Genomic DNA, 19,989 nt, shown 5'->3' with positions numbered 1-19,989 from the left:
CCACCTCTTCTGTGATTGGTTGCAGGACCTCCAGGGGACTCGGGTTTACGTGGCTTTCCAGGACCCCGGGGTGACCAGGGACCTCAAGGCTTTCCAGGACCTCCCGGCCAACCAGGACCTGATCGTTTTGGTCCAGGTAATACACACAAATTCACACTGATCACGGAGGATTAACCACCATCAGTAATGATCTTTAGACAACAGAAGCTGTCTGTGCACACAGGTCTTCGAGGTCCTCCTGGGCCCAAAGGTGTCAAAGGAGAAGTGGGTGACCCCGGCTTACGGCCCACTGGTTTTGAAGGTTTCCCAGGACTCCCTGGGCCCCCAGGTCCCAGTGGCCTTCCTGGACCTCAAGGCCCTCCAGGTACATTTACACAAAAACAGCAGATAAAGCTCTGTGGTCCTTCCCTCTCAGGCAAGCAGAAGTAGAAACAGAATATTTGAAAGTACAGCTTTATTTTTATTTCCTCCAAATTTTCTTATACATGTTTGAGCTTTGACTGTTGTGTAACTTGTGCTCAGTTTCTGTTACTGTTGGGGTTACGGGGATTGAAGCAAAATATTTTTCAGTATATAAAAAATAGGTTTTTACATTTTAAACACAATAAAATTCAACTACTCGGTAGAAGTGAAAGACAAGACATAGAAACACTTTCAAATATAACAGCTGACTGACTTTGCTGTCCTTCAAGGCACAAACGCTGAGCCCTGCTACATCTATCCTGATACAGGTCAGTCCTACAGGTATCCCAAAGGCAGCCATATTTCTTTGAAACTCGCCAGCAACAATCACGCTGCCAAAGTGAAATTCAAAACCACAGACTCAACTTTCGCAGCCAGCATCTAGCTGCCACAATGCTTTATTTGATCACTTCTGTGCTGTGGAGGGAGCGGTTGTTAGTATAGAGTGTAGCCAGCTTCAGTCTTGGATATGAGAGGCTCTCTCTACTGATCCAAGCTGCTTCTCTCATCTCTGGTGACAAGGTGTCGCCTGCTGTGAACGTAATTCACAGATCTCATGTGGACATTAACGCTTGCTAGCAAAAGATTTCTTTAATGACTGTTTATTTGTAAAACACACACATGGAAACACAGGAAGAAACAGTCTGTGTAACATACTGGAAGGAAATCATTGGAAAAACAAAAGATGATTTCACTGGCATGGAAGATGACTGTGTTTGGGTATTTTCTTTGCCGGGGTAAGGCTCCGAACTGCAACAGGCTGTGCATGCTGCTTCTGGTGAGTAGCTCTTAACCATGACGGTCGATGTAAAATCACTGAAGGGGTTCATGTTGTTTTAAATTTTAAGATGACAAAAAATAAGCCTCTCATCTTGCAACAGAAGCTTAAATCTTTTGTCGAATCTGGAAACCAAACAAAGCAAACTAACCTGATTTTAAACTGTGGCTTCGAGCCGCACTTCCGCTCTGCTGGCTTGAGTAATTCCTTTTCCGGTTATTGAAAGCTTGGTTTCAAAAGCAGAAGCAATAAATCAGTTCAAGAAACTTAAACAAGTATAAAGTGTTTGTGTAAAATCTTAAAGTAACAATTTGTGACTTTTAAAACTACTTTGCGGTCAGTGTAACCTCTAATGGGTGTAGCTTTGCGTGTGTGTTTGTGCAGGTGACTCTGAAGGTCTACCAACTGCTCCCCCTGGAGGCCCCGGGCCGCCTGGTCCCACAGGATTTCCAGGAAACATTGGTGCCAAAGGGTTTAGAGGTACACGCAGATATGCAGACTTCATGAAATGAAATGATTTGTTTCTCGCAAAAAATATATTTAAATCATCGCGTATTTCAAAATGAGTCAAAATTGTTGTCGAGAAGTGAAGAGGTGAGTGAGGAGTTTACCCACACAGTAATAAATGAAAAGCAAGCAGCAAAATACAAATACGAAGCATTGGTATCCAAGGAAACTAAAACACAACTGGAAATGGAAGAAAAAGTGCGACAATCTACAATTCTTAATCCCGCCGTCCTGCAGGCGACCCTGGTGACTGCAGATGTTCTGGAGGAGACTTCTCGGGGTTAGATGGACCACCTGGACGTCCAGGAACCAATGGCAGTCCTGGCCTGCCTGGGGTGAAGGGTTTTCTTGGAGACCCCGGTTCACTAGGCTTCAGTGGTCGTCCAGGACCTAGTGTAAGCAAAACTCTGCCCTTGATATGACTTGAATGGGAATTATTAATAATAATCATCATCATCATCATCATCGTATTAATCATAATGATAAGTAATTTAAATGCATGCATACCAGTTTCTGAAGTTTCACATTTCTGTAACTTTGCAGGGTCCTCCTGGTCAGCGGGGCTTCCCCGGGCGTAAGGGAGAGAAGGGGGCTCCATATTACCCCACCCTAAATCTGGGGTTGAAGGGAGTCATAGGAGATCCTGGACCCAGAGGACCTACAGGTGAAACAGGAAATCCTGGAAGAGACGGGCTGCCTGGCTTCCCTGGATTTCCTGGACCCCCAGTGAGTCCTTCGAAACACAGTTTACATATTAGTTCATCTTCAGAAAGATTTTCATTTAATACGTTTTTAAAAAGACGTCCAAATGAGGATCATTGTTTCCTCTTTCCTCTCATATATTTTCTGTCCTTTCATTTCGTGTTTTCCCCTTTCTTCTTCTTTTGTTTTTCGTCTCTCGCTTCTTTGCTGTCTTTTCATCTCATTCCCTTATTTCATTTCTTCTCCTGTATAATTTCTGTGCCTTTCTGTTCTTCCCCTTTTATTTTGTATATTATCATCTCTTTCCTTCCTTTTTCTCTTTTCCTTCCTTTTATTTTCTTTTGTCTTCTGTTCTCTCTCCCACCTTTTCATTATCCTTCTTTTGTTTTACTCATATTTTCTACCACTCACCTTCTTTGCTTTCCCTTTTTTGCTTTCTTTACTTTCTTTTTCTTATATTTCCTCTAACTTCCCTTTTCTCCTTCTTCTTGGTTTTCTCTTTCCTTTAATGGCCTATCCTCTTTCCTGTTTCCTTATTTTCCATTCCCTCTTCCATTTCTCACCTTTCTTTCTTTTCTTTTCTTTTCTTTTCTTTCCTTTCCTTTGCCTTCTTTCCTTTCCTTTCCTTTCCTCTTCTCTCCTCTCCTCTCTAGGGTGATGCAGGCATCGGCTCAAGGGGAGAAAAAGGATTTCAAGGGTTTCCAGGTTCTAAGGGACGTCCTGGAGGCCCTGGTGAGCCGGGCATTGGCTATGATGGAGCACCCGGCTTGCGTGGAGACCCTGGAGAACCAGGTATACCGGGTTCTCCAGGTATACCGGGTTCACCTGGAGAGAAAGGTAAATAATGGTGTTTTGAGTGTGTGTCCGTGAGACAGAGAATGACAGAAAATATGTGAATGTGTGTCATACAGTCTTCTTCCACAGGGCGATATCCACACCACCTCATCCCATCACTGTCCATCCTCAGCACACAACAGTTATCGTCCTCACATGCTAGATCATTATAAGACCTCTGTGAGGCAGCCTGTCCAGGACTTGGACAGAGCTTGTGGCTCTTGTTAGATTTCCTCTTCCAAAGCAGCTTCCTGCTCTCCGTGTTTCCTCGGCTGCAGCAGCAAACGATTAACGAAATGATTAACGGTCTCCATTAATGTACTTACACACTTCACCTGCAGCCAACAATCTATAAACTGCTTCCTTAATGGAATGATTGATGCTTAATGATGATGATGTATTTGCTGATTAAGCTAAAACGACTGTGCTTGTTTAGTCTCAGAACAGGTGAGAAGTTTGATGTTTGCCATGTCTGGCTTTTTACCCAAAAATCTGCTGCTAAACTAAATTTACATAACCAAACCAAAACATAGTTTATGTGTGTTTTTTCCTTTGCAAATCTTTTTTTTTTTTAGCTTATCAACAGTCAGCTTCTAGCTACACTTTTCAGTTTTTTGCTACAGCCACAATGAATATAAAATGATGGCGGCAGCAGACGCCCGCATCTTCCTGAGACTAAATGACACAAGCCTTTCGGCAGCAGCTGGCCACTCATCTTTAGTATGAATGTGTGCTTTCATACCATGACGACTGATTAATTTTTGCTTTTAATATGAAGGTTATTGTCGCTGGCAGGAGTTAAGAGAGAACGAAGTGTTTGGATGCATCGCTGGCGCACAGATGCCCCTCCTTCCTCTCTCTCCTCTCATGTTGACGGCAATAACCTGTTTTTGCCTGAACTGAATGAACTTATTGCTGATTTGCTGATACCTGTTGTGATGAAAACCCAACTCAATGGCTTTATTGGGGCATGCAAATCAACCTAAGTGGCTTTGTATGCTGCCACCTTCTGCCTCTCCCTCTCTCTCTCTACCTGTCTTTATCTCCCCCATCCATCCATCCCCTCGTCTCTCTGACCTCCTTTGTGCATGTGTATCTATCCAGGTGAAAGCATCTGTGAAGGGCTTAATGACGCCGAGGAGGGACAGGGTGGGTAACTGATTCTTTTATCCACCAGCCAGGCTAGTGAGCCTTTGACAGAACCTCTAGAGTTAGTTGCAGGCAGACGAGCAGCTGGTGGATGACTATGCTGCTGCTGTTTACAATGGAAGGAACCTGTTTGGTCTGTCTGATGGGTTTCAAAAAACGAGCATTCCACATTCAATGAATGATGCTTCAATTATATGACTTTCAGAAACTAGAGAAACTTTTTAGGCCAGTAAACCTCCCACAAACAGTTGGGTCCAAAGTTATTGCAATAGTGTGTAAAGAACTGTAAATGTCATAATTCATGAAACTAAAACAGAGAGAAAAGAAGACATGGTATCAATGATGACCATTAAAAATATAACCATGGGTTTTGCTTTAGTCAAGCCTGTAGGACCTCGAAGATAGAAAAGGGAAAAATTACTCAGTATATTTAGGGAGACAAAATAACTTGTGATCATAATCCAAACCTAAGCCTATAATCTGGTTAAACAAAAGTTGTTGTCTTCGTTCCCTAATTGCCAAGATTTGGGCATAAAAAGAAAGAATGATTCTGATTGCTTGGGGTTATAGTTAAGCTTAGGTTTGGCACAGATGATGACTTAGATCTCAGAGGGTTAATGATGTGATAGCCTGGATGTAAGCCATTCATTAGCTTTGGGTTGCCAGGTTCTGCATTTTCCTAAATAGCCCATGTTTATCCTTTTTATCATTCTGCCCTTGTAATATTAGTAGACCCTTGGTAAACACCTAAGAAACTCCAGTGTTTCTGCAGCTCTGTCAAAAAGCATTGTGTCAAAGATATTTTTCACAGTCTGGGAGCCCAGACTATTGTTTGAGGTCTTATTACAGCTTATAAATGTTTCATAAGGGAAGTCTTTTCAGAAAAAGCCCCAGCCTCCTTTAATCATGGGAAACATAGTGCACTCTGGAAACTACTGGCTAACTGTCAATCATTTGTTCATGACGAGGCCGATGGAAGCTTCTCGCTCCCTGCATCTTCAGGGTTTCCACTCAGGCCCAGTCAGTCAATGATTGACTGTCGAGCTTCAGGGCTGTTTATACGCGCTCGGCTTCCAATCAAAGCTGCTGAAATCTTGCGCATGTTTTCAAGCCAAACCTCTGCTAAATGCTTTTAATTAATGAATGAAATGAAACACAAAACCTGCACTGGATTTCTAATTCCCATTATCTTCTTAATATAAAGAATTTGCTTCTAACTCCCTGCACAAAAAGTCTCTGTTGGCGTGAGTGGAGGCGATAGACAATCAGCACCTCAACAAAACATTCACTGAATATAATTATCCAACATTTTACTGTGTCACTGTGTTTATCTTGCAGTTATTTATAATAATACATTATCACATATGTCTACAATGGTGTTAAAGTTGATGTTTCACTATACTGAAGTCTTTGTTTGTATTTAACATGTGATTTTGACCTGTGCTACATTGCGCTACTTCAACTCTTTGCCCTGATTTGATTAGTTGAAAAGAATACACAACTCTAAAACTGTGTATATATATAAATAGGTATACATTTGTAGATGTGCTATTATGTGTCCAAGTGTTCACTCTAAATGTGTATTCAAGTGCTTGAGGTCTGAATGCTAACCTGTGTATGACTGCTACCAGGACAAACTCTGGCTTGCGTATTTACGGGTGAGGCAGGAGACCCAGGCGATTCCGGTTTCCTTGGACAACCAGGTACGATTTAACAGATGTCTTATGGTGATTTTACAGCCTTAAAGCCTTAAACTCTATGATGATCACAGTTAGGCACAAACACACACACACACACACACACACACACACACACACACACACACACACACACACACACACACACCTTTACACCATATGTTCTCTGATTGGCTGCCTATCCCTCTCTATGACATCACGGATCCAAGAATAAATTGTAGTAGTTTAATTTTACACAAGATGACCTCAACATTTCAAATGTTGCCCATGTTTAATGCACCAATCTACCAATGGAACAACAGGAAATGGTGAAAAGCATAATAGGTCCTCTTTGCATGCACTTTCACATTGTTCATTTGTAGATACAGGTGCAAATTGCATGATTTTACTTTGTGGCTCTAGGTTTTGTAGTTGATCTATTAAGATTCTCAATCAGTGTTTACAGAAATAAGATTGTAGAGTACACCCAGCACAGACACACGCACACACAGGCAGGTATAGCCAACTTCCTCGTTTATTGATATATTTGTATTTTGACAGCTGACTCAGTCGCACCGTCTGACAGCTCGAGCCCAGCTGATCTCCCTTGGCCGCTCCTCCTCGTCTCACTATAAACACAGCGGAGGAGACCATCATTAGTCCATAAACAATATCAGCTGTTCTTACCAGCCTCGCGGCGCCGCCCCGTTGAGCCTTCCGCTCCACTCCTCCCCTGCAGCTGCGCCCGGGGCCACGCCTCCGCCACACACCCCCACCGCCCGTTCGAGGCCGGGGAGCCGTCCGGCCGAGCCAACTCCCCCCCCCGCGAGCGAGAGAGGAAATCGGCCACTGCCATCTGCGCCCCCGGCCTATGGATCACCTTGAACTTAAAGGGCTGCAACGCCAGATACCACCGGGTGATCCGGGCGTTGGCATCCTTCATGCGGTGGAGCCACTGCAGCGGGGCGTGGTCCGAACAGAGGGTGAATGAGCGTCCCAGGAGGTAATAGCGCAGGGAGCCGACCGCCCACCGGATGGCCAGGCACTCCTTCTCCACGGTGCTGTACCGGCGCTCGCGCTCTGCCAGCTTCCGGCTGATGTATAGGACAGGGCGGTCGGCCCCCCTTACCTGCTGGGACAAAACGGCTCCCAGCCCTCTGTCCGAGGCGTCAGTCTGCAGAACAAAAGGGAGGGAAAAGTTAGGAGTGTGAAGCAGCGGCTCCCCACAGAGAGCCTTTTTCGCCTGCACAAACGCCGCCTGGCACGGCCCCGTCCACTGGACCAGATCCGGGGCACCCTTTCGAGTGAGATCGGTCAGGGGGCTGGTTAGCTGCGCAAACCCCGGCACAAAGCGACGATAGTAACCCGCCAACCCCAAGAACCGTCTCACCTCCTTTTTCGTCCTGGGGCGCGGGCAGGATGCGATAGCCGCCGTCTTCTCCACCTGTGGACGCACCTGCCCGCCCCCCAGGTGGTACCCCAGATACTGCACCTCCCTCCGTCCAACCGCGCACTTCTTCGGATTGGCCGTGAGCCCCGCCCCCCTCAGGGACTCCAGGACCGCGGCCACCCGCAGCACATGCTCCGCCCAGGTGTCGCTGTGGATGATCACGTCATCCAGGTAGGCGGCAGCATACGCTGCGTGCGGACGCAGTACCCGGTCCATGAGACGCTGGAAAGTGGCCGGGGCCCCGAACAGGCCGAACGGAAGTGTCACGAACTGGTACAAACCGTACGGAGTGGAGAAGGCCGTTTTCTCCCTGGCCTCGGCAGACAAGGGAATCTGCCAATAGCCCTTGGTTAAGTCCAGTGTCGTGAAAAAGCGGGCCGTGCCTAACCGGTCCAGGAGCTCGTCGACCCGAGGCATGGGGTAGGCATCAAAGCGTGACACTTCGTTCACCCTGCGATAGTCGACACAGAACCGGATAGACCCATCCTTCTTCGCCACCAGAACGATGGGGCTACACCAGGCGCTGTGCGACTCTTCTATTACTCCCATCCTCAGCATTTCCGCCAATTCCCTCTGCACGATTTTTCGCTTGTGCTCCGGGAGCCTGTAGGGCCGTGAACGCACCGTCACGCCAGGCTGCGTCACGAAATGGTGCTCGATGAGGGACGTCCAGCCGGGCAGGGGGGAGAACACGTCCGCAAAACGCTGTTGCAACGCGACAACATCCGCTCTCTGGGCCTGTGTGAGATGGTCATCACAAGGGAGGGAGGCGGGAACGATAGAATTTGGCACCTCCGGCCCCAACTCATCTCTCTCCTTCACCAAGCTCACCAGAGAAGCGGTTTCAACCTCTCGCCACAGTTTGAGGAGATTGAGGTGATAAATCTGCGTGGCTCCTCCCCTGTCCGACCGAGCGACCTCATAGTCCACGTCCCCGACTCGCCGTGTGACCACAAAGGGTCCTTGCCACTTGGCGAGCAACTTCGAGCTGGAGGTAGGGAGTAACACAAGCACTTTATCTCCCGGTGAAAATTGCCTGAGTCTAGCCCCTCTGTCATACAGGCGTTGCTGACGCTGCTGAGCCTGGAGCAAATTCTCCCGTGACAACCTCCCCAAAGTGTGGAGTTTTGCTCTCAGGTCCAACACGTACTGAATCTCATTTTTGGCGGGGCTCGGACCGTCCTCCCAGCTTTCTTTAATCAGGTCGAGCACCCCACGTGGCCTCCTGCCGAACAGCAGTTCAAAGGGAGAAAATCCCGTGGAGGCCTGGGGCACCTCCCGCACTGCGAATAACAGAGGGTCTAGCCAGTGATCCCAATTGCGTTCATCCTCGTTAATGAACTTCCGAATCATGGACTTTAAAGTCTTATTCAGCCGCTCCACCAGCCCATCAGTCTGCGGGTGGTAGACGCTGGTCCGAATAGATTTAATGCCCAGTAATTCGTACAGTTCCCGCAGTGTACGAGACATAAACGACGTGCCCTGGTCAGTCAGTATCTCTTTCGGGATTCCGACTCGGGAGATGACCTGAAACAGTGCCTGCGCCACACTCTTTGCAGAGATGGTGCGCAGCGGAACTGCTTCCGGGTACCGCGTTGCGTAATCCACCAGGACTAACACAAAGCGGTAGCCGCGTGCACTCCGGTGAAACGGCCCGATGAGGTCCATGCCGATGCGCTCAAACGGGACCTCAATGAGGGGGAGAGGGCGCAGCGGCGCCTTCGGTATGGCCGGCTGGTTAACAAGTTGGCAGTCCGGGCAGGACGCGCACCAGCGGCGCACATCCGCTCGGATGCCCGGCCAATAAAATCGGGCCGTTATTCGCTCCAGAGTTTTCTCATAGCCCATATGCCCTGCCATGGGGTTATAGTGGGCCGCCTGGAAAAGCGTTTCCCGGCGGCCCTGCGGCACCAACAACTGGGTGTGTGTTTCCTCTGTCTGAGTGTCACGACTCACTCGATATAATCGGTCGTTTAATACGACGAAACGCGGGTAGGTCTGCGCGGCCTCAGGGCGCACCACGTGACCATCAATAGCCATCACTTGGTCAAAGGCTGAGCGTAGGGTGCCGTCACGAGACTGCTCCAGTGGGAAATCGCCCATGGGGGACACTTCCGGGGCCGGCGGGACGTCCCGTGAGGGACCCGCCAGCTCCTCCCCCCCGGAGTCGGTGTCGGACGACCCCGCGTCACCGCTGAATGCCGCGCACACGCTACACCCCGCTTCCGGTCGTGATCGCACCCCCGCGTACTGCCCCAGTAGCTGATGAAACCCCGGCCAATTGGTACCCAGAATCAGGGGGTGCGACAGGCGCGGGCTAACCACCGCCGTTACTCTATGCGTTTTGCCCTTATACTTTAATAACAGCGGCACAATGGGATACCTGTGAACGTCACCATGCACACACCTCACCTCCACCCATTCTGCCTCCAGCAATGCCCCGGGGCGAACCAAGCTTTGGTGTACGAGGGTCTGCGTGCAGCCCGTGTCCACCAACGCCTGGCGTATACCCCCTCGAGTCCTTACCGGAATACTGTATGTCCCTCCTGGACCGGGGGAGGGTGCTGGGGCGCCAGCAACACGAAACACCTGCCCCACTTCCATAAGCGGACAATCCCTCCTCAGGTGCCCCGGCTGCCCGCACTTCCAGCACTCCGGCCCCGGCGTCTGTGCTGCTCTCCGTGGCTCGGGGGCGGCTACACTTGGCCCGGCTGCCCTGGACGGCACCAACGCCGCGAAAGGGTTAGTGGGGCTCAGCGCCGGCAGCCGCTCTGCCTGCCCTGGTGCCGGCACACGGCGTCTCGGGGCCGGCACTGGGGCCTGTTTGTTCGGCCTCCGTCCGGCGTCCCCGGGTTCCCCTGCTCCAGCGGCAAGGTGGTCTTCCGCTAGCGTCACCGCTACCTCCAGGCTTGCGGGCCGGTGGCACCGGACCCATCTCGCCGTCTCCGCTGGCAATCCCTCCGTGAACTGTTCCAGCACCACCTTGTCCACCAGCTTCGTCTCGCCCTCCGATGTTCCCGGTTGCAGCCAGCGAACCGCCGCGTCGCGCAGCTGCCGGGCCCAGGCGAATGGTCGGTCTGTTGTGGCCAGCCGACAGGCCCGGAACCGCCGGCGATGGTCTTCGGCGGTGAGCCCCAGCCTGTCCACCACCGCCCGGCTCACGTCCGGGAAGCTGCTCCTCGACGCCGGAGGCAGACTCAGGGCCGCTGTTTGTGCCTCCCCAGACAGCAGGGGGAGCAGCCGCGGAGCCCACTCCTCCCGCGGCCATTGGCAAGCCTCCGCCGTGGCCCGGAAGGTCTCCAAAAAAACTTGTGGGTCGTCCCCGTCCCCCATCCGGGGCACCGACACCGACAGCGGCAAGGGCTTCGGCGCGGCAGCGGCCCCGACCAGCCGTTCCAGAACTTGCGTCTGTCGGTCCGTCTGCTCCCGCAGCGCGGCCAGGTGGGCACGCTGGTCGGCCGCCTGATCCCGGCTCATCGTCGCCATCTCCGCCAGCATCTGCGCCAAGAATTGCAGAGGCTGGGCGGGTGGCGTGGCCTGTGGGTCGGACATGTCCCCACCGGCACTCTTCCTGGGTTTCGGCACCACTTGTAGAGTACACCCAGCACAGACACACGCACACACAGGCAGGTATAGCCAACTTCCTCGTTTATTGATATATTTGTATTTTGACAGCTGACTCAGTCGCACCGTCTGACAGCTCGAGCCCAGCTGATCTCCCTTGGCCGCTCCTCCTCGTCTCACTATAAACACAGCGGAGGAGACCATCATTAGTCCATAAACAATATCAGCTGTTCTTACCAGCCTCGCGGCGCCGCCCCGTTGAGCCTTCCGCTCCACTCCTCCCCTGCAGCTGCGCCCGGGGCCACGCCTCCGCCACAAAGATGAATATGTTCATTAATAATTTTATGAAACAACTTTGTCTGTATTACTGCTTGTAATGTTGTTGTGACTATTGCTTACAAACTGGGGAAACAAATCATCAGAATGATTGTGCCTCTTTGCCAGGTCTTAAAGGTAAACCAGGGCTGCAAGGGCCCTCTGGACGTCCAGGGTTTGATGGCCCCAAAGGAGAAAGAGGAGACCCCGGCACCGGAGGCGTGCGTGGACCTGAAGGTAAAATTGCGTGGTGGGGTTTCTCTGTACCAGACTGCAATAAGACATAACATGCAAAAGTCAAATAATTACAAATGAAACTCAAAGTTTTTTTTATTGTAATGTGAATTGAATTGTGTAATTAATTTAATTATCCTCTAATCTCTGATTTAGGCCTTCTTATAATGCAATTACATGGCAGGGATAGCTGGTGTGTTTATGAATTGGACCCAAAAGCAGACACAAGATACAAAAGAAATAGAAGAACGAGGCAAGGACATGAAACTGAATGCGAACATGCAAAAATGTAACTGTGAAATAATCAAAACATGAAAATGAGTATGAGCATGAACATGAACCCGGACAGTTGGAAACTTTGACATGAAGACAACCAAACAGCCCGACACTCAACAGAGGAAGATGGGCGACTTAAACACACCGAAGGGTAATGCTGGAAGTGGAAACAGCTGGGGAAACACAGCTGAAACAAATAAACATGACGCCACAGGGGAAGCAAAACTAAACACACTGAACATGGAAACAAGACTTACAAAATCAAGCAGGAAACATAATGGAGCATAGACACGACAGCACAAGGGTGACAATTAGAACATGGATCAGAAGGGAGAGACTAATGCACTGGCATAAATGAAAGTGAAAACACAGAGGACGAGACCGACTACACAGAGGACAGGAAACGACTCGTAAATCAGGAGACATTGATGGAACAAAAACTAGAATAAAACTCAACTAAACCCCAACTAAATAATAACACCAGAACTTAATATTATCTCAATCTTAACATAATAAAATCACAAATACAAAATAAACCCAAAACACCGGGTCACAGACCCAGCCCCTGACAGGTTTTTCTTTTGCTTCTAGTGCTGCATTTATGATTAGGCAGTTACTGGAGGCTGTGCCGTAAACAAAATGACATGTTTAAAACATGTCAATAAACATGGAGATCTTGAAATGTTCGCGTTGCAGGGGCCACGTCTACAACCATGCGCATGGGCAGGTGATGTCTTCAAAGCAACCTTGGTGTTTCAAGATGGCGTTAAAATGGCAAAAAGACAGTCAGTCTGCTATCACTTTGTGATTAAATAGGATCAAGTGGTAATTACATGCAATCTGTTTGTGATAGCAGACTGATTACCTGGGACAAATTGTCAAAAAATCTGTTCACATAAACTGCTTACATTCAGAGTGCACGCAGAACTTCATCTGAAATCAAAAATTCTGAATTTCCCCCACATTCAGTCTATCGATATTTAATCTTTAACCTTGATCTTTGGCGGTTTCCTGTCCTTAACTTTGGTTGGTTACAACTTCCTGTCACAGAGAGAGTGATAGAGAGGGTGCTTCCAACTTCACTATTGTGCATTTTAATGCGTTGCTCGGGATGTCATTCCCTGCAGGTTTCACTGGACCCAGAGGGGACCCTGGTATTCCAGGTATCCCAGGGCAGAGTTTTGATGGGCCCAGGGGTAAGGACGGTCTCCCAGGCCGTCCTGGAGCCAAGGGCCAGCCTGGAGAGGTGCTAGGAGCTACACCTGGATTTCCTGGTCAGAACGGTTTACCAGGAATTCCTGGAGACAAGGGCCAGCCGGGAACACCTGGAGGACCTGGAATGCCTGGTGGGTAGCAGGATTTAAGTCAGTTACTTATTTTAATAAAAACAAATAAAAACATAGTATTCGATGGGTGTCCTGAAATAACAAATGCCAGCTGACTTAGCATTTAAATGCTTCTGCAAGCAACACTTTGTAAACAAAGTCTGTTCTTGAAGGGTTTGATGGACGTCCTGGTGCTCCTGGTCGGAAAGGAGAACGCGGAGTTAACGGTTTTCCTGGTAATCCTGGCCTTCCTGGGCTTCCAGGTGACCCAGATGGTCGCATTCCTGGTCCACCTGGCCCTGATGGTAGTAAGGGTCTGAGAGGACCACCAGGTGAGAGAAAGAAATGATTTGGGGGTTTTGTTATATTTTTTGCACATTTTACACTCGAATTTGTACCTTTGAGAGATTCTTAGTGTGAATTATTGCAAAAGAAGGTGAAATATGACTTTGTTGTGATCTCTACTGAAATCCTTCACCTCTCATCCCTGCACCAGCTCTGGTTCATTCCTCTTTTGTTCTCATCGTTCTTTCACAGTCATCCATCATCACAGTTGCCCGTTTGAATCGTGTTGTTTATCAAACACTGCATCACCCACGAGAATGTCTTCTCCCTCTTTGTTTTTGTATTGTTGTATTTTTCCATGTCTCTGTTCTTCCTCCTTGTCACTTTCATCTTTTTTCCCAACACCACCACCACCATCATCATCTCCATCCATCCTCTCATCCCTCCATCCTTTTTTTGTTGGTGTTGGGTCACTCGTTATAGGCTGCCCAGGTGAGACACTCTTTCCCTCGTCCCATTGTCCATCTCTCCTCCCTCCCAGCCGCGCCACCCTTGGCTTGCATTTCCTCCATCCTCTTGCTGTTGGTGTATTAGAACAAACACTTGAACTGCTGCCTTCATTTCTCATCTGCGCTGCACACAAATGTCCATCTCCACAGTGCAGTCGTGGAGTCTCGTATGGGGTGTAACACCACGTCTCTGGAAAAAAAAGATGGTAAAGGAAAGTAATTAATATGAAGGTGAATGAATACAGAGGCAAAGTAAAACATTAACGCCTATATTATTTATTATTTTCAAATTATTTTTGATTAATTGAATGGCATATTAATTTATTTATGTAATTTTTTTTTTGTTCTTTATTTATTTTTGTCTTTTGGGAGGGGGTGGAGCAGCTTACCTCCTCCAAATATAGTGTTACCTCATTATCTAAGAGACGATGACTTTTGCCTATGTTTGATGAGGTGCTTCATCATAATCGTGCCATTTGACTGTGTTTGCATCAATAACTATTTTAAAGTACATAAAACTATGATGCTAGAGGAAATGACATCATCACACCCCACAGAAAGACTGAACCAGATGGATATTTTGTAACAGTTCTGTAAACAAAGCATTTCCGCAGGAAATGTGAAAACCACTGTTTGCTGTTCTTACTTGCAGAAACGACTAACCTCATTGTGAACTAAGTGTTTCTGTCTAATCAGTTCCAGATGTGTTTGATGAATTAACTGTAACAGGTTTGTGTGAAAATTGAAGATTTGGGGGCAAATGCTGTTTAACTCAAAGCTAGAAGCTTTTTATTTTACACTCTTGAAGGGACTTCTTATTTTCAGCGCATCCTTGCATTGATCAAAAAGTGATAAGCTGCAACTTTGCAGCACAGATGTGCTGAAAATGGGTTCATTTTTTAAGAATGTAAACAGTAGCAGTTAGTGTGCTTTAGATGGCTTAACCTTGCTAGTCTGGAATTGCACTCAGAAACAGTATGATTACCAATCGGCTGGTTCTCCTGTAATGTGAGTATCAAAATTAGCCACACTGAGCTTTCATGTCTCTGCAACAAAATCTGCAATCTGGGTGCAATTACAGACCAATCGCAGCAATGAAGTATTGTAAAGAAATGTGTGATGGCATTGTTGTTGCTGTTTGCAAGGCTGCTTTAATATGTGTGTTAAAAGATAGAAAAACTAGCTTAAAACCTGATAGTTGGAGGTAAGTGTATTCATCATACAAAAGATAATAATACATATTATTATATTATGATACAGTTATGGTCAAAAAGAAAGATTAGCCTCTTAAATTCTAAGGTTGTACCTATAAGAACATAATAAAGATAGTCTGGTCCTTAGCAGGTCTTAAAATTAGGCAAACACAGCCTCAGATGAACTACAAAACATGTTGCATTGTGTATTTAATAAACAAAAACAAAAGCAAAAAGAAGAAGCATTGCGTAAAAAGTGTAGGAGCGGTCCTACCAGCAAATTCGCCTTCAATCAGTCCTGCAATGCTCAGTGAAAATGTGCAAGAGGTACGTCTCAGACTCTACAGGGCTCAGTTGTCATGTTAAATGTTAAAGGTCATTAGCAGAGATGGGCAGTAATGCGTTAAAAGTGATGTAATCCGATTACTTTTTCAAGTAGAGAGAAAAGTCAGGGATTACTACTACAAAAAAGTAATTAGATTACTGTTACTTTACCGTACGCTCAATGTGTTACTGCGTTACTAAGTAACGAAAAAAAAGGCAGCAGACTAATTACACGGAGGATAACGAGATGATGGGAAACACAGCTGGAACTAATCAGACATAACAGACAGGGAGGAAGCAAAACTGACAGGACAACAGACTATCAAAATAAAACAGGAAACATGAGACACACACACTAAAGCATGGACTAACTGAACACAGGGAACCAAGGCAGCGAGAGACACGACTGGGAAACAGATGAATAAACATGGAGACAGAACTTAGCATGCGTGATGGAGCATCGACACAGGGGAGACATGGAAACAGAACCAATGACTTAAATGCTCTGTTCAGCTGTGCATAAATTAATTTCTGTAAACCTTCATGAACTGAAGTAACGCTGTCAAGAATACTGAGCCAAGATTATTAGAAAATGATGTGACTGATAAAATCATGCAGAACATTATCAAGTTATTGTTGCTAAAGGTGATGCTAACTACTATTGACTTTTGGACTACATTATGAAATGTGTTGTTATTCATTTGAGGTTGTATTTGTGTAATTTTAAAATCTGGTAAGCACCCGAAGACTGCATGCTTTTCCAGATAATTAGCCAGCAGCCCTTTTTCCATGTGTCTGTATGAATGTCAGATTGTTGTCAGTGTTTTGTTTTTCTCACTGTCTCTCCTTCCATTATTGGCAGGTTTCCCTGGTCGGAAAGGAGAAAGAGGAGAACCAGGTTTCCCAGGGCCTGCTGGGATGAAAGGAACTCCCGGACGACCTGGTGCTACTGGGTTACCAGGAACAAGGGGACGCCCCGGTTTACCAGGACCAGGGACTATAGATGGAATTCCAGGAACGCCAGGAAGAAAGGGTCTGCAGAAGTAGTTTTTTTGTTTTTTTCCAAGGCCACATTTGTCATTTTTAGTGGTGTCGTGTTAGATGTTGATCATGACTTTACTGACTATGATGATGGACAGAGTGATCCTACTGGTTGACTCCCACATTATAAAGGCATGGTTGGGGAATTCATATCACCATTGTACGAACATCAGTAATACGGTCAGTGCTGCAATGTACTGATCATGGTGTGGTGGTGAACAAGATTACTTTTTTAAGATTGTTCACGGAGTTTTTAAGACAGCCTGATAACAATGAATTGCAAATTCTGGTCAAACAATTCCAAGATATCTCACAGTGTTAGTAGAAGCCCAGATAATTAGGTTAGACAATATGTTTGCATGATTTTTAGGGCCAAGTTCAATGACCTCAGTTTCATCAGAAGTTAGAGGTCATCAAGTCTGTATGTCTGTAAGACATTCCTGCCGTTTAACGCACACTTTTGCAGGTTTGTGTCGTCAGGCTTCGAGGATAGATAAACCTGAGTGCCATCTGAATAACAAAGAAAATGTGTGCTGTACCCTTGAATGATGCTGCCTAAGGGAAGCACGACCTCTCAGTTCATTTTAATTCTTATTAGCGCAATAGAGCCAACCAATGACGGGCAAACGTTTCACTTTTTTTCTCTGCTTCATATGTTTCAGTTACCTGTCCAGTATTACTGACATTGTCACTGCCATTCTGCTTTGTTACAGATATCATAATAGTGACTAACTACGCTAATTTCCACAGGTGACAGAGGCGTCCAAGGAATGATGGGCTTCCCTGGATTTGCAGGACCTCCTGGCAGTTCAGGATTTCCCGGAGTGAAAGGACAGCCTGGAGTGCCTGGAGCAAATGGACGCCCTGGGTCGCCTGGATTCTTTGGAACTAAAGGTAAAATATCCCCCACAGGAATAAGTGTACTGATCCTGGGCCAATAAAAGAATGAATTAGCAATGCTAATGCTACTCCTTGAGGTTATCATGAGGCAAACTGTGTGACATGGCTAAGCATGGCTACAATTCCCCCACTGTTTGTTTTGTTCCCGCCTAATACTTGGCTCTGTCACAACAGCATCTAAAGGGCACTTGCTGCAAACAATCTCACATGAACAAGTTAGACTTTTAATGGCATCCCAGATATTTAGTTTTGTACATTTGAATTCCATTTGTCCTAAGGCATTCCCATTGGTTGGTAGGTTTCTGCAGGGCTCACACCATTAGATGCTCATCCTAAATTTTGGGCACCATGAGAAGTTTTTCAAAGACTGTGTTTGGTTGAACCACCACAACAACCGTCTCTCATGATGGGGACCCCTGTTTTGGAACCACGTCATCAACATTTTGGTTATCTTTCAGGGCCAAGAATTTATCAATCAAGTTGCATGAACTTTGGCTTTGCACCAACATTCCTCTGTTTTTACTTTGGCAGGTGACAGAGGATTACCTGGTCCACCCGGATTTCCTGGTAGACCTTTTTCAGCTGAGCTTGTAGAGAAAGGAGACATCGGAGACCCTGGAATAACCGGCCTTTCTGGCTTTACTGGACCCAGAGGTAACATGGTGCTTTGTTTCTTTCAGAACGTCACCGGATAATCTGAAGGGCATAAATTAACTGCAGACTTTATTAGGATCTTCTGGTGAATTTTAAATCGTTTAGAGAAGAGATTCATATTTGTTACATATTTTGTAAAATAAGAAAGTTTTTTCATAGATGAGGACTTCAACACTGAATTGGTGGATGAAGCTGAGAGGACCAACACAATAAAGAGGGCCGGGGCAGTGACTCAGATTAGTGGAAATACTGCCTCGCAGACAGAGAGCATCTACGGTTGCCTGTGTTGGGATACCTCTCAGCTTAACAAACAAACAAAATATCTGTACTGTGCTGTTAAAGAAGGGGGAAATTATCAGTAAACCCCTAAAACAGCATTTTGTTACATGCTGAAAACATGCTGTAAAGTTTAGCACTTTGATACGGGAGTCTCCAGATACTGACCTTCAGAGCCAGCCCCAAGTTCCCACTAGAGGAACTGCAGCTGTTCGCACTTCTGCAAAATGTAGGCTCTCTAATGAAGAATTTAACTGCTTTTTGCTGCTGTGAACATCCATCACCTTGTGTTACAAACTCTGATCTTTCTCTGGGTTAACAGGTGACAAGGGTCAGCCAGGAGCTCCAGGTCGTCCAGGACGACCTGGAGCTCCTGGTTTCCCTGATCTGAGTAAAGGGCTGCCGGGAGAACCTGGCCTTTCTGGGGAAACAGGACTTCCAGGCTTCTCTGGACAAAAAGGAGAATCTGGAATTATGGGATTCCCCGGCACTGTGGGACCAAAAGTAAGAAAAGATGCATATACATGTAGCAAATTTTGCCAGGCAGAGATTAAAATTCGGATGTTTGTTTGTTTGTTTTTAGGGCAATAATGGCTTTCCAGGTTTATCTGGAAGGCCTGGAGAAGTTGGTCGGCCTGGTGCCAAAGGTAAGAGTACATATTAGTGCTGTTGGATATAACGATATGCATCGGATGATGATATGAGAACATCTGTATTACACTATCATTTGTTTTGTTGTGTCCCAAAATAAACTGTTTACGGCAATATTGTAGTGGCTATATTAATTTCTAATAGTTCTCACGTTCTCTTCTATTTAACCCTCCTGCCATCCTTTAAAAAACTCACACCCATCACCCTAGGGACCATTCTCAGCCACGCCATAAAAAGACCATATATCCATATTTTATTCCACTTTAAATTAGCCAACCTTGTAAAACTACTTCTCCCTGAAATATTCATGTAAAGTTTTAATTATATTTTCGTTGTTTTAACCCTTCAAATCCCAGTGTTATTACATGAGCGCCCTGTGTTATAAGCCCCAAAAAACAAAAAACGAAACTAAATATTTCCACAAAAAACCAGTTGAAGTAATATGTGATTGTCATTATAAGTAGGCCTTTAGATGGACCAAAGATTGGCACCAACATACATTTTGACCTGCCATTATTTTTTTTGCATTTTTTTTGCAATTTAAAAATTAAAACTTCAAGGCCCTGAGTCTTCATTGACATCCAAGAAAAGAAGAAAAAATAAAATCATATGATGATAATTTGGGGTTGAAAAATAGCGTTTATAATGGAAGTCAATGGGCAGAAAATGGTCCCCAGGGTGATGGGTGTGGGGATTTCTGCTGCTCAGCCATTTTAGGCTGATTTAAGGAATTCACACTGGAATATTAACATTGACAGGTAAAAACTATCCTGTGGCAAGTTTGGTTATATTCCACTGAACACAGTGGAAATGGCAGCCATTTAACACATAGCAGTGGCAAAAAAAGGTCCCAAGAAGGCAGGAAGGTTAAAAAAAACGCACTA

At 46.4% G+C, this 19,989-nt stretch overlaps 1 protein-coding gene across 1 annotated transcript in view; it reads left to right on the top strand.

Moving 5' to 3' along the window:
• Positions 1-19,989, top strand: part of LOC146579613 (uncharacterized) — a 92,055-nt gene that overhangs the window by 63,563 nt on the left and 8,503 nt on the right. The window contains exons 34-50 of the mRNA XM_085267984.1: positions 26-136; positions 224-364; positions 693-744; positions 1,625-1,720; positions 1,985-2,142; positions 2,291-2,473; positions 3,103-3,286; positions 4,388-4,432; positions 6,064-6,135; positions 11,567-11,674; positions 13,075-13,293; positions 13,446-13,604; positions 16,446-16,616; positions 17,375-17,518; positions 18,056-18,178; positions 18,777-18,958; positions 19,038-19,101. Coding sequence (XP_085124110.1) covers positions 26-136; positions 224-364; positions 693-744; positions 1,625-1,720; positions 1,985-2,142; positions 2,291-2,473; positions 3,103-3,286; positions 4,388-4,432; positions 6,064-6,135; positions 11,567-11,674; positions 13,075-13,293; positions 13,446-13,604; positions 16,446-16,616; positions 17,375-17,518; positions 18,056-18,178; positions 18,777-18,958; positions 19,038-19,101 — 2,212 coding nt within the window. The remainder of the gene's footprint in view (positions 1-25; positions 137-223; positions 365-692; positions 745-1,624; positions 1,721-1,984; positions 2,143-2,290; positions 2,474-3,102; positions 3,287-4,387; positions 4,433-6,063; positions 6,136-11,566; positions 11,675-13,074; positions 13,294-13,445; positions 13,605-16,445; positions 16,617-17,374; positions 17,519-18,055; positions 18,179-18,776; positions 18,959-19,037; positions 19,102-19,989) is intronic.

Source organism: Mchenga conophoros, linkage group LG3, assembly GCF_057382185.1.
Source record: "Mchenga conophoros isolate Kocher_MC1m ecotype Shallow Benthic linkage group LG3, M_conophoros_male_GT1.1, whole genome shotgun sequence".
Lineage (NCBI taxonomy): Eukaryota > Metazoa > Chordata > Actinopteri > Cichliformes > Cichlidae > Mchenga > Mchenga conophoros.
Note: the sequence above shows the minus strand (reverse complement) of the source record. Positions and strands in the feature narration are given on the sequence as shown.